This window comes from Nyctereutes procyonoides, unplaced genomic scaffold, assembly GCF_905146905.1.
Source record: "Nyctereutes procyonoides isolate TBG_1078 unplaced genomic scaffold, NYPRO_anot_genome, whole genome shotgun sequence".
Classification (NCBI taxonomy): Eukaryota; Metazoa; Chordata; class Mammalia; order Carnivora; family Canidae; genus Nyctereutes; species Nyctereutes procyonoides.
The window spans coordinates 76,134,549-76,149,414 of record NW_026575146.1 but is presented as its reverse complement, the minus strand read 5'-3'; the positions used below and the strand labels follow the sequence as shown (position 1 = coordinate 76,149,414).

The following is a 14,866-nucleotide window of genomic DNA, read 5'->3' as shown; positions in this document are numbered from 1 at the left end:
CTTTATCAGTACTCATCAAGCTACACATTTTATCTTACTGTATTTTTCTCAGAGAGAGAGAAAGAGAGCACTTGCACAAGTGGGGTGGGGGGAGCGGCGGCAGAAGCGGAGGGAGAGAACCCTAAGGAGACTCCATGCTGGGCACGGAGCCCAACGCAGGGCTCAATCCCATGACCCCAAGATCATGACCTGAGCCAAAATCAAGAGCCAGACACTCAACCACCTGAGCCACTCAGGCACCCTTAAACTAACACTTTATATCTGCACACTGCATTGTATAAATATATTATACAATAAGGAATATGCAAAAAAATAAAATAATAATTAACATAAGAGGAGTCTGGAAGCCAATGGGCTGATTTCTTATTCTGTGTTGCCCCAGGGAACTTGCTTCTCTCTCTCTGAGATTCTTTCCCATTCATAAAACCAGGACAATCATATAAACTCCCTAATAAAGTGGTTAATATCATTTGTTGAGATCATAGAAAGCATAAGTGAAAACTGTTATTATGAGTTGAGAATTATTACAAACAGTAAATAGCTTCGAGCTGGTCCCTGCCTGGGATGCCCTTTCCTGGATGTGTTCCAGTCGGTTGAAAGCCAATCCCAACACTGCTCTAGGTGTTACAAGATTTGTGGTGCCTCAAGCCAGGCAGGAGCTTCCTCCCACGGACTGGGCCCCATCGTCTATCACTGCTTCTGTGAGACAGCAGTGATGCACGCTGCCACCAGTCACCACAGGGGACATAGTTGGTTCTGTCTACCACGCATCTGGGGAATCCCATCTCCTCCACGCTGGCTCTAAAGGATTCAGCAGTGGTGAACCCTACCCTTCAGACTGGCCAATCAGACTGCAATCCTCAGGCTACAGTGACTAGCTCAAGGATGGGGTATGGCCTAGACTGGACTACTGAGATTCAGCTTGGGAATCTGGGTGGGACTGCTGGGAAGAAGGACCTCTCTGGGCTCTGGAGGCACCAGGCAGGTAATTTTTTTTTTTAGGTTTTATTTATTCATGAGAGCTACACAGAAAGAGGCAGAGACACAGGCAGAAGGAGAAGCAGGCTCTCTATGGGGAGCCTGATGCGGGACTTGATCACAGGACCCCAGGATCACACCCTGAGCCAAAGGCAGACCTGAGCCAAAAGCAGACGCCCAACCACTGAGCCACTCAGGCGCCCCACCAGGCAGGTGATTAATATCCTCACATGTGAGCTCCTTGGGAGCAGGGGATTTTTGTCTGTTTTGTTGACTACTAAGTCAAACCTCCTAGAATAGTTCCTGGCATACATCAAGAACTAAGCAAAGATCTGTTGAGTGAGTGGATTATCCAAATATGTCCTTGTTCCAGACAATAATCCCACCTTTAGTCCCCATCGACAACTGGAGAGACCACCTCGACTTAGTACAGGCGGCATCTGGGAATTTTGGAGGCACAGGAGAAGCAGCTAATAAAGGAGGCTAAGAGTGCTCTGGAGTGTGCTCTGGGGCCAGGTGGTCCTGGATTCAAGTCCTGGCTCTGCTACTTACTTGCTCTGACCTTGGGCAAATTTCTCAACCTCTTGGCATCTCTAGTTCCTCTTTCTCAAAATGGAGATCATTGTTCTTGGCTTGTAGGGAAGTTGGCACATTCAGGGCTTGTGCATGAACGGTATCAGGTCAGTGAACAGCTCTGTTCAGTTTCTTCATCTATTAAGGCAGTGTTAATGCTTAAGCCTTAGTGTTCATGATGATTTTTTTAATGTATTTATTCATGAGAGACACACACAGAGAGAGAAAGAGAGAGAGAGAGGCAGAGACACAGGCAGAGGGAGAAGCAGGCTCCATGCAGGGAGCCTGATGCGGGAATTGATCCTAGAACTCCAAGATCACGCCCTGGGCCAAAGGCAGGCACTAAACCACTGAGCCACCCAGGGATCCCCTGTATTCATGATTATTAATGCTACTTTATACTTTTTTTTAAAGATTTCTTTTTATTTTTAAGTAATCTCTACACCCAGTGTGGGGCTTGAACTCACAACCCTGAGAACAAGAGTTGCAACCTCTACCAAAAAAGCTGATCAGGCACCCTCACTTTATTACACTATTTTTACTGCCTTATTATTTTCTTTAAAGATTTTATTTGGGGATCCCTGGGTGGCGCAGCGGTTTGGCGCCTGCCTTTGGCCCAGGGCGCGATCCTGGAGACCCGGGATCGAGTCCCACATCGGGCTCCCGGTGCATGGAGCTTGCTTCTCCCTCTACCTGTGTCTCTGCATCTCTCTCTCGCTCTGTAACTATCATAAATAAATAAAAAAAAATTAAAGATTTTATTTGTTTATTCATGATAGACAGAGAGAGAGAGAGGCAGAGACACAGGCAGAGGGAGAGGCAGGCTCCATGCTGGAAGCCTGACACAGAACTCGATCCCAGGACTCCAGGATCACACCCTGGGCCAAAGGCAGGTACTGAATCACTGAGCCACCCAGGGATCCCCATCTTTACTGCCTTCTTAACAATATCCTTCTCTGCCATTAATGTCTAGAAGCATATTCATCCTCCTGACCTCCCACAGAGCAAGCAGTGGCATGCGACTCAATTCTGGCCAATAAGCAGTGAGGGAAGTCTCCTGTGGGCTTTTGGGAAAAGACTTTTCTACTTGAAAAGCATGCTGTTTCCCAGCCCCCCACCCCCAATTCCTCATACACACACAGACACACACAAACTCCCTCCTTTGGACACTGCTGTATAAAGGCTCGATGTCTGGCACTCCAGCAGCCCTTTGAAGCCTCGAGGAGAGTTATTGACTGAACACAAAGATGGTAGAGACAGAAAGAGTCCTCAGGCCCCTAATGACACCACTAACTCCAAACCAACCACAGAGCCACCTTCCTCCCCCAACAAAAAACATTCTTTTGATTTAGGTTTAATTAAGATTTACTGGCTGGATTTTCAATTAATCACGGATAAGCACAAAGTGGTTCGTATCTTGTTCTTTCTTTCACAGTAAGCAATATATGATTTTTGTAAATTTAGTTGATTCAGAAAACCTTGAAGAAAAAAAAAAAAGAAAACCTTGAAGGAAATAAAAACAACCACCCTAAAACCCAAAAGTAACATAAAATGTGTTTCCATTTCAAAAGAGATAAAAACAGCTGCCCAGGGGATCCCTGGGTGGCGCAGCGGTTTGGCGCCTGCCTTTGGCCCGGGGTGCGATCCTGGAGACCCAGGATCGAATCCCACGTCGGGCTCCCGGTGCATGGAGCCTGCTTCTCCCTCTGCCTATGTCTCTGCATCTCTCTCTCTGTAACTATCATAAAAAAAAAAAAAAAAAAAAAAAAAAACAAAAAAACAGCTGCCCAGCACACTAGGCCCTCAGGGGAGGGTAGCTGCTGTGGCCATTTGCTCATCAGAGGTAGGACCTAGGGGGTTTGATAGCAGAGGGATAGCTGAGTAGAGAGGGGGACCAAGGGAGCTACTGCCGAAATCACCAGCTATGTGGGGGCTTAGGAGTCTTAGGTGGGGCCAACTAGAGCAGGAAAACAGGAAAAGAGGAGGAGTCAAGAGTCAAGTCAAGAAGCCGGAAGGCGGGTAAGACTCCAGTGAGGGGCAGGGGCACATCCTGGGGGGCTGAGCCAGGAAATGACTATAGAGTCTCAAGGAGGGATGAGCACAGAGGAGCAGACAAGGTGTTTGGAAGAAAATGTCAGAATTTCTGGTTATGCTTATGTTTTGAAGAAGGAGGAGGGAAGGGTGAAGAAAGAGGAGTAACAAGATGAAGGAAGGGGAGAAGGAGGAGAAAAAGAAATCATGCTTTTTTAGTGCCTCCCAGCAGGCAAGTGCCATCAGCAACCTCAGATGCTGAAAGGGCGACACAGGCGCCCTCTCCTGGCCACTCCGCGTAGTGCAGCCTAGACAAATAGACTCCTGGGGACAGGGACAGTCTCAGGCTGCGAATCAACCAGCCCGCACAAAAGGGCTTCTTAAGGGGCCCCTGGGTGGCTCTGTCGGTTAAGGGGTTAAGCGTCTGCCTTCGGCTCAGGTCATGATCCCTGGGTCCTAGAATCCAGCCCCACATCGGGCTTCCTACTCAGCAGTGTCCCTGCACTCTCTCCCCTCCCCATCACTCTCTCTCTCTCTCTCAAATAAATAAATAAGTAAGTAAGTAATAAGTAAGTAAATAAGTAAGTAAATAAGTAAGTAAATAAATAAATAAATAAAATATTTTTTTAAGGCTTCTTAAAAAAGCCTCCTGCTCAAAAAACATGGACTAAAGATGTAACAATGTGAGCTCAGGCAAATTCCAACAAACTCCTCTGCATGTGAAGGGTGGGCCAGAAAAAAACGAGCAGCGGGATTAAATGGATTAAAAACAGCTGACAGCACAGGTCTCTCATTTGGCTCTCTCCGCCAGCTCTGATGGCTGGCTGAACACAAAGAATGTCAAAACTAGACTCTCACAGAGGGCTGCAGCAAGAGTCTCCAAATGTATTTAACAATGTCTGCATAAGAAAATATTTTTAGCGAGAGCAAAAGCATTTGGGCGGCCACGAACACATAAACTAAAACTTTTATTTTTTTTAAGGTTTTATTTATTCATTTGAGAGACAGTGAGAGCCAGAGATCACAGAGAGGGAGAGGGCGAAGCAGACTCCTTGCTGAGCAGAGACCACGATGCGGGACTCAATCCCAAGGCTCTGAGATCATAAACTGAGCCGAAGGCAGCCGCTTAACTGACTGAGCCACCCAGGCATCACTAAATATTTTAAAGTATTGATTCCACGCCTTCCAATTTTAACGTTTTTAAATGTACACCATATATTCACGGTATTTTATGTCAGCACTATATATGACTGCTAACTACACACACACACACACACACACACACACACACACACACACACACAGGATGTGCAACATGTTTCCTTAACAGGAGAGCCTAATAAAAGCAGTCTTTGGAGGTCACCAGCAGCAGCCTAGCTGTCATGCAACATAACTCATGTGGTGCTCTGGGGATTATAAATAGACTCCAGGGAAGTGATTTTCAAATGTTCAGGCACAGGAGAATCCTCTCTGGACAATGTAAAAATAAAAATGTCCAGCCCTTCCTTCCCCAGATGGACCCAGTCAGGGCCTACAGGTGGTATTCCTCAGCAGCTCAGGGAAGCACCCCACAAAACTCGCTTTTTTTTTTTTCCTTCAGATATCTTTCAGTGCACCCATCCTCTCCACAGCTACATCTCATCTGGTATTTGCTTAGTCCTTATACTGAGCTCTGAACATCAGCTGTGTTCTGTTTGGTTCTTGTTCCAACTTCCTGGTCATTTCTGATTGGACTCATGCTCTCATATCCCCATTTTATCCTTTTCCCATACAAATATAGGTAACACATCTGATCATTCTGATATCCAGTGTTTGCAGGCCTTGTGTTTGGTGTCTGCTGCTTCTCGCTCATGGTGCCTATTTCTCCATCCAGTATGTAATTTATCATGAGATGTGCCGGAACTCCATCAGGAGGAATTCTCCAAGGCTCAGGCAGCAGAGGCACTCCTCCAGAGAGGCTTTGTCCTTGTCAAGGGCACACAGACTTCGTTTCACACAGGTTCATTTTCAATTTGCTATTTCTAGGGCCTTTCAGAAAGTATAATTTAGGTTCCAGACCCCCAAGAAGGACAGTCAGTGGCTGTAAGTTGTCAAAGGAGGCTTTTTTTTTTTAAGATTTTATTTATTTATTCATGAGAGATACAGGCAGAGGGATAAGCAGGCTCCCTGCAGGGAGCCCAATGTGGACTCGATCCCAGGACTCCGGGATCAAGTCCTAAGCCAAAGGCAGGCAGTCAGCTGCTGAGCCACCCAAGTGTCCCTAAGGAGACTTTTTCAATCTTCATTCAGCCCTAAGGCTGTGCCTTTGCATGGTGGGGTTTTTTTCTAGGTCACCCCTTACCTAAGCAGTGCCTTTCCTGGGATTTGGTTTTGCACAAGATGGTCCCCTGCCCAGTGTTCCCACAGGACAGCCCCTATTCCCAAGGGCATGTGAATCTGTCCATACCCCTGTAGTATATAAGGCAGCTTCAATACTTACACTCCCCTCCTTGGCTCCTTGCTCCTGCTTTCTCCTTGCTGGGGGCGGCGGGGGGGTTGGGGTGGGGGGGTGTCAATTTCCTTCCTTGCAAGTACACCATTCATTTCAAAGGATGCTTTAAATATTCTGTAAAACCTCAGGTAGTGAGAGGCCTTCTACTCCCCCATACTGCCCTCTCTGTTTGACTTAGAGCTATAACTCCAACCCTGGCTCCTAATCAGACAAACACAGTAATTGCCCCATGCTAGTGAGAAAAGTTCATGGGAAAGCCCAGCCCCTTCTGCCTGGGATAAGCCTGTGAGTGCTGACTGAGGAAGAGGGACCAATACCATCGCCAGGTGGGAAGTACTGACTGCTGGGCTACAGACAGCAAGCCAGGAGTGTGCAATGAGGAGGATCACACTGAAACGTTTAGCATTAAGGGGATGGTGATGGGGTACCTGGGTGGCTCAGTCAGTTAAACGTCGCCTTTGGCTCAGGTCATGATCCCGGGGTTCTAAAATGGAGTCTCACATTGGGCTCCCTGCTCAGTGCAGAGCCTGCTTCTCCCTCTCCCTCTGCCCCTCCTCCTGCTTTATGCTCTCTCTCAAATAAAAGCTGGGACGCCTGGGTGGCTCAGTGGTTGAGCGCCTGCCTTCAGCCCAGGGCGTGATCCTGTGGTCCCAGGATCGAGTCCCACATCGGGCTCCCTACAGGGAGCCTGCTTCTCCCTCTGCCTGTGTGTTTGCCTCTCTCTCTGTGTTTCTCATGAATAAATAAATAAAATCTTTAAAAAAAAATCAAATACATAAAAACTTAAAAAAAAAAGATGATGATGATGACAACAGTAACAATGATAATGATGCCTGGCATTTCTATACATTCAACAAACATTTATGCAGCACTTCAGGGCCGCGACACTGTTTAATGCTCTATGGATATTAGCTCATGGAATTGTCATAACAATATAATTTACAGACAACGAAAATGAGGCCCAAAGAAGCTAAATCACCTGGCCAGGGTCACACAGAAAGTGACAGGACCCAGATTCGCACACAGGCAGCGCAGCTCCAGAGGAGGGGTACCTGGATTGCTCAGCCACACTGCTGTTTACTGAACTTAGAATGTGCCAGGCCTATGCTAAGCATATTCGTGCATGCAACAGATCCTCCCTTCAGACCCTGGAGGCAAGGAATCTGAAACAGAGCTCAGGAGGCTGAACTCAAGGTCTCGGCTCGTGGCCCTTCCTCCATCTTTTTTTTTTTTTTTAAGATTTTATTTATTTACGCATGAGACACACAGAGAGAGAGGCAGACACATAGGCAGAGGGAGAAGCAGGCTCCCTGTGGGGAGCCCAATGTGGAACTGGATCCCAGGACCCCAGGATCATGTCCTGAGCCAAAGGTAGATGATCAACTGCTGAGCCACCCAGGCGTCCCCCTCCTCCAGCTTCAAGACTAGCAGGGCAGGATGTTCAAATCATTCTCTTTCCTATCTCTCTCTTTCAATTACAATGACCCTTATGATTACACTGGCCCACCTGGACGATGCAGGAACCTCTCCCTAGGCCCAAATCCTTGATTTAATCACATCTTTGTCGTGGAAGTTAACACATTCAACAGGTTCCTGGGATTAGGATCTGGACATCTTTGAGGCACACTTATCTTTCCTACTATGAGCAGCAAACTGGAAAAATGACCAGTATACTCTAAAGGAATAAGCAGAAACAAACTGGGATTTTCCTTGCAGGAAAGGTCCCAACCTGCCTGGCATCACCAAACTTTTATTTTCTTTTTTCCCCCAGAAACCCTGGTTTAAAAAGATCCTTGCTGGCAGATAGTCTCTCCTCCGCTGTCCTGCCTGCTGCTCCCCTGCAGTATATTCCAGAAACTTCTGTTCTTTTGTTTGACCCTGGGTGAATTCCTTCACAGCCTGTGATGCTGGCCCCCACCCTATCTGGTTGCCCCACATTTGGTAGCCCTCATGGAGATCCTCTGCAGCTAAGGGCTCTCCCCATGCTCTGGGAATTTCTTGGGACTTCTCGGCAGACTGACTCCTTGGAGAGGTGACTCTTAGAAGCTCCAGGTAGCCCCAGGGGAACCAGCCGGACTGCCCGAGCCCAAAGGGTGAGGGAATCGCCCTCTTAAAGGGATCCTTTCCTTCTTCTCCTTACTCCTTCTGGCCCTCTGGCAGCCTAACCCTAGTACTCCTCAGACAACCCAAGGCCAGGGCGGCTCCCAGGTATGGTCTGCAGGTCTAAGGCCAAACAGGTCGGACTGTGTCGGAGCCTGTGGGGGTGAAGGACCTCTTTCCTCTCCTCTCCCACTCTGGCCCCGTGTGGCCTCCAATCCCAATGTGTGGCGCAGCTGGCAGTGGCAGCTCATCTGGGGCGAACCTGCACATGTCATGGGCTCGGATGGGTCCCTGCCCTGCTGCCAGCTGACTTTCAGCCACCTTGCTTTTCCCCCAACATCCCCTTTTCCTTTTGTTCCCATAGGTCCAGCCACCATCTAGATCTAAGGACAAAACGCATTCCTAGGCATCTGAGTGAATCCAACAATTCCACATACGAGACATAGTTCAACAAGAATTCCAGTCCAGGGGATCCCTGGGTGGCGCAGCGGTTTAGCGCCTGCCTTTGGCCCAGGGCACGATCCTGGAGACCCGGGATTGAATCCCACGTCGGGCTCCTGGTGCATGGAGCCTGCTTCTCCCTCTGCCTGTGTCTCTGCCTCTCTCTCTCTCTCTCTCTGTGACTATCATAAAAAAAAAAAAAAAAAAAAAAAGAACTCCAGTCCATCCCATGGGAGGGTCCCCTCCCCCTAAATGCCATGGCCCTGGCCACCAAGGAATTCCACTCAAATTGCCTAGTAGCACATTAATCTTTTTTTTTAAAGATTTTATTTATTCATTTGACACAGAGAGAAAGACAGAGTGTACAAGCAGGGAAGCAGCAGAGGGAGAGGGAGAAGCAGGCTCCCTGCTGAGCAGGGAGCCCGACTCAGCTCCATCCAGGACCCCAGGACCATGACCTGAGCTAAAGGCAGACGTTTAACTGAGCCATCCAGGTGTCCCAGCACATTAATCTAATACCATACTCTGGTCTGTCATTGCACAGACCCCCCCCCCCTTGCTGGACCAACAAGTCTAGGGAGGGACAGCATCCCCCACCCCCAACTCCAGCATGAAGCAGCTACTGAAGATGAGACCTCTGCCCTAATGCCAAAGACTTGTCATTGTCCATCTGTCAGCAGGGAATGTGGAAGCTGCTTTTAAGCAACAGGCTTGAGCACTGGAAACCGGAGGAAAGGTGAAAGGGCCCAAGGTGACCCCTGGCTAAATGCAAACAGGCCCACTGGGTGGCCCACCTTGAAATATCCATAAGCTCCGGCTGACCAATGGGCTACTTACAACCAGGCACAGGTACCAAAAAAATCCCAATAGTTCCCCTTCCTCTTCACTGCCCCCTTAACTACAGCCCCCCACCACTGCCTCCCAGCAGACAGTCCCTCCTTTGCCATCCTGCTGGCTTCTCCCATGCAGTGTATCCAATAAACTTCTACCTCCATAAAGAGAGAAAGAAATAATAAAATAAAATTAAATAACACAGATCCTTGCCTCCCCAACACAACGCAATACTGATGATTTATGTTTCTTACACTTACTGTTCTTTCCTCAGGCGTCCACCCTTCCCACCCCAGCCTCCACTGTGAGAAGACAGCCAGCCCTACCCTGCTGAGTCAAAAGAACCTCAGCCAGAGACACAGATGCTAGACGTGCTGGTCAGCACAGGAGGCCTAACCCAGGAGAACACACAGCTGCTATAGGTGCTGGAAAATTCCAATCACACGGGCCTGGCCGGGGATGTGGGGGGAGAGGGGGGAGGAGGGGCGCACAGCAAAGGGCAAACAGCTGTGTGAGGATGGTAACAGCATAATTTTTTTTCTTTTTCTTTTTTTTTTTATTAACAGCATAATTTTTAAAGTATAAATACAATCAGTCAGTGCAGCCCAATGTGTAATAGCACTGTCAACTAAACCCTGGTCATCAAACTGAGCCTCTGGTCCTTTCTGTCCAACGCGCTCCTCCTTCACTCGGCCCTGTCACGCCCACTCCAGGGGAAATCCTGCCAGCGCTGCCTTCCAAACAAATCTACTGGGTATTTATTCCTAAGGGGAAAAGGAAAGGTGGTCTTTCAGCGGTCACCATCACAAATGACGGAACAAACAGCCATCAGGAGCCCCCTGAGGTGATATCCTTAGACACACCATCGTGTGTGTGGTGTTTGTGCCAAAGATGCTCAGTGTGAATCAAATCAGAGGAAGCAATCAGAAAACTCCAGATTGTGCGACACTATGGGACAACCTGGCTTGGATTCTTCCAAATGGCAATGCCATTAAAAAAAAAAGAAGAAGAAGAAGAAGAGAAAAAACAAGGATACCCGTATAGAGCAGATCAGCAAACTTTTCCCATAAAAGGCCACAGAGTCAATATTTTAGATTTGTGGGCCATAAAACCCAATACCACAGCCACAGACAAGATGCAAACCAATGAGTGTGGCTGTGTGCCAATAAAACTTTATTTACAAAGACAGGCAATGGGTAGGATGGCTGAGCCATGCTATAGATTGAAGGATATTAAAGAGGCATGACAGGGACACCTGGGTGGCTCAGTGGTTGAGTGTCTGCCTTTAGCTCAGGTTGCAATCCCAGAGTCCTGGGAGCGAGTCCCCGCATCAGGCTCCCCACAGGGAGCCTGCTTCTCCCTCTGCCTGTGTCTCTGCCTCTCTGTCTTTCATGAATAAATACGAAAGAAGAAGAAAAGAAAGAAAAGAAAAGAAAAGAAAAGAAAAGAAAAGAAAAGAAAAGAAAAGAAAAGAAAAGAAAGAGAAAGAGAAAAGAAAAGATGACAATCAAATACGGTGCATGATCCTTGAGCAGACTTTAGATTAAAAATAATGATAAAGAGCTAAAAAAAAGGACATTTTGCAGATAACTGGAGAAATCAGAATATGAGCTATATATATTAAATATTAGTTATATATTAAATAATATTGTTATCAATATCATTGTTAACAATGTTAAATTTTTCTTTTTTTTTTTTTTTTAAATTTTTTTTTTTTTTTTTTTTTTTTTATTTATGATAGTCACAGAGAGAGAGAGGCAAAGACACAGGCAGAGGGAGAAGCAGGCTCCATGCACCGGGAGCCCGATGTGGGATTCGATCCTGGGTCTCCAGGATCGCGCCCTGGGCCAAAGGCAGGCGCCAAACCGCTGCGCCACCCAGGGATCCCAACAATGTTAAATTTTTCACATGTGATACTGGTGCTGTGTTATATACAAAAATGTTTTTGTTCTTTGGAAACACTGGCTAAAATATTTAGGAGTAAAGTGTTATGTCCACAATTTATTTTCAAACTGTTCAGAAAAAAAGTGTGTGTATACATATATACATACATATACAAGAGTGATGACAAGGCAAATCTGTTGGCAGCTAATAACTGATGAACTAGGTGGTGAAGGGTATATAATTGATGACTAGGCCATTCTTTTATTTTTAATAACTTAAGCTTTTTTTAAAGTTTATTTTTAGTAATCTGTACTATCAACATGGGGTTTGAACTCCTGATCCCGATATCCAGCGTCACATGCCCTTCCCACTGAGCCAGCCAGGTGCCCTTTTACCACCATTCTTTCTTACAACTGTTCTGAGGGTCTGAAATTTTAAAAAGAAGGGGGGGACGGGGCCCCGCCCGGGTTTGCCCAGAGGCTTTGGGGGTGGAATCGGGAAGCAGGGATGCATGTGGAAGGTTCTGGAAAGTTCTACTGCCACGGAGACCTGTTTGGATGCCCAGTGGACCTGTACACTTAGTAAAACACAGTGATTCAACCTGCAAAAAATAAAAAAAAAAAATAAAAATAAAAAGAAGGGGGGGAAATGTCTTCAGAAACTGACCTCTCCTTCCCACTCACTTCCCACCTGGAGTACCATGGTGACCTCCTCCCTGCATCTAACCTCACCCTATGGGGCAGTCTGGGTGGCTCTGCGGTTTAGCGCCACCCTCAGCCCAGGGTGTGACCCTGGAGTCCCAGGATCAAGTCCCACATCAGTCTCCCTGCATGGAGCCTGCTTCTCCCTCTGCCTGTGTCTCTGCCTCTCTCTCTCTCTCTCTCTCTCTCTCTCTGCCTCTCTCATAAATAAAATCTTTAAAAAAAAAAAAAACACCTCACCCTATGATTGCCAAAGGGATCCTATCAACCTATGCCTCAGACCGTGTCCTTCCTCTGCTAATAGCCTTCAGTGAGTCTCATCCACTTGGGAGTAAAGCCAAAGCACTGAAGTGGTCCACAATCCCTGCACAATCTGCCCCTCTTTCCACTACTTCCTTCTCTCTTCAGTCCCCGTCCCTTTGCTCAGGCCTCCTGGCTGTTCATCACACATACCAAGCAAACTCTCACCTCAGGGCCTTTGCATGTGCGAGAATGCTCTTTCTCAGATACCTGCACAGCTTGCTCCTTCCTCTCCCCCTTATTCCCAATGAGGTCTCCCTGACCCCCCATCTAAACTCTCAGCCTTCCCCCAAGACAGTCCTCTTTTTGCATCCCTGATGTTTTCTCCAGAGCAAGTACTGCTATCTAATATAATTCATATTTTCACAATTTATTTTTTTTTGGTCGGTTCCCCCCATCCCTGCCCCAAGAATGTAAAATCCCCGAGGACAAGATTTTTCGCCTTTTCTTCTTTTCTGTATCCATAACATCTATTCAACAGCCATATCTTTGTGCCACCCACTGACTTAACATTTTATATCCATTTACTCCTCACAACATCGTAAGTATTATTTACAGCATAAATGCACATACAGCCTATACACGAAATGGGAATAATAACAGGGTCTACCTCATAATTTGAGGATTTAGTGCTGAAAGACTATGCAGTGCTTAGCATAGGGCCTGGCACAAAGCAAGTGCCCATTAAATGTTGCTATCATATATAACCCATCGTACAGAAGAGAAAGCGAAGCTCTGAGGGGTAAGTGACTCAGGAGTCGTCGGGACCAGATTAGAATCCATGTCAGTCCCACCCAAGAAGTCACTTTCTACCCCACGGCGCTAAGACACATCCCAGTGTTTAGGAGAAAAACAGTGGCAGGAAACAGAAACCAGCCTGGGAACCCGCAGTGCAGGATCTCAGTCCTGACTCTGCACAAACTCCCATGTGTGACCCACGCAATTCACTTCTGGTGTCGAGGCACGTTTTCTCTTCTGCAACCTGGGGGGAGTCGTTTCCCCTCCCTGATATGGGGACAAAAACAGTGTGAGGGTCCAGGCAAGGAGCTGGCAAAGTGGTTGAGTGACTGCCTTCGGCTCAGGTCATGATCCCGGGGTCTTGGGATCAAGTTCCTCATCAGGCTCCCCGCAGGGAATCTGCTTCTCCCTCAGCCTCTGTGTATCTCTCATGAATAAATAAATAAAATCTTAAAAAAAAAAAAAAAGTGAGGGTCAAATGAGAGCCCACAGGAGAGCACTCTGGTAACTTCTCCCTTCCGAAGATCTGCACTTCTGGGGGAGGCCCCACTAAACACCAAAGGACCGCCAATTCTGCAAACTTTAAGCACCCAGACTTAGAAGGAAAACAGGTACGTTCCTCTCAACCATCTGGCCTTGGAGCAAGCTCCCCGCTCTCCCTCGACATCATCCCCAGCCTGTTGTCTGGTGAGATTCTCCTCACCCTTCAGGTCCCAGCACAGAGGTCTCCTCTGCCAGGAAACCCTCCCTGAACGCCATGCCAGGCATCTCACCTCCCAGGACGGGAGAGAAACTGAGGCACGGAGTGGGGTTTAGGAAACCCAACTAACTAGGGACGGCCTGACAAACGACCAGGTCCAGTCCGTCCTCGGTCCCGCCCCTAACTCCTCTCGGTCCAGGGATGTCCCACCCACGTTACTCCTGTTCCCCGTACTATTGGTTCGTCCACACGTCAGTCTCCACGCGCTCTCTTCTTCTATTGGCTGGTATTCCCAACTCAGGCACCAGCACCCTGCCCCGCCCCCTGCCCCACGCCCGTTCTTACTATTGGGCTACCTGCCTGCCCTTCTTCCAAGGAACCTCCCTATTGGCTACAGGACTTTGCCGGTTGAGGCTGTGATTGGTTGTAAACAGAAGCCATCCCCTGAACAACCACCAGAAAGGGGTTGGAGAATGGAAAGGTTGGAGGGACGTGGGGTCAAACTCACGCTGAGCCGGCGGGAGGCAGATATAGGTCTTGAAGAACTCGCTGCGGCGGGCGGCCTCCTTAATGCGGTTGGCAAGCGGCTTGCTGACCTGCCGGATGCCCAGGTATAGCAGCTTCGCTATAGGGAACGCGCCCACCACCATCTTGGCGGTCGCACGGGGCACGCGCAAGCTGGCTCACTGGGCGGGGCGCCTCCGATCTCTCCCTCCTCCCCCGCCCGCTCGTCTGCGTGCGTGCGTACGTGCGTACGCTCAGGGGTGGAGCACTGCAGGGGCGCTCTCTGATGTCACCGCGTCGACGCTGACGCCTGACGTCCGATCGCTGAATATGCAAATAAAAGGCGGAAGTGAGGCGGGTCTGGGGGCGGTGCCGTTAAACGGCCGTTCGCGGGAGCGTGGTTGGATTCCCACGCCCGTCTTGGCTGCTGTCACCGTGTTCCTTCGTGACGTCTTGTACCTAGGTGGCTTCCCCGCTTGGAGGAGGCTCTTCATTAGTCCTAATTAGGGCTAATGAGTCCCAAATACGCTTTCCCCGCAGATGAGAGCTCTCACTGGGAGTAAGAAGAAACCGACCGTGTAGTGAAGGACCTGG

The 14,866-nt window shown here is 48.3% G+C and overlaps 1 protein-coding gene across 3 annotated transcripts in view; it reads right to left on the bottom strand.

The window, feature by feature from the left end:
* Nucleotides 1–14,800, bottom strand: part of LOC129500680 (optic atrophy 3 protein-like) — a 46,724-nt gene extending 31,924 nt beyond the window's left edge. For 2 of the 3 annotated variants that reach the window (XR_008662588.1, XR_008662587.1), the window contains exon 1: nucleotides 14,277–14,407. Coding sequence is in view for 1 of the 3 variants with exons in the window: in XM_055311346.1 (XP_055167321.1) it covers nucleotides 14,277–14,418 (142 nt within the window). In the remaining 2 variants the exon portion in view is untranslated. Of the gene's footprint in view, nucleotides 1–14,276 lie in introns of all 3 variants that reach the window. The other variant, XM_055311346.1, reaches the window with a different exon arrangement.
* Between the last annotated feature and the right edge of the window lie 66 nt (nucleotides 14,801–14,866).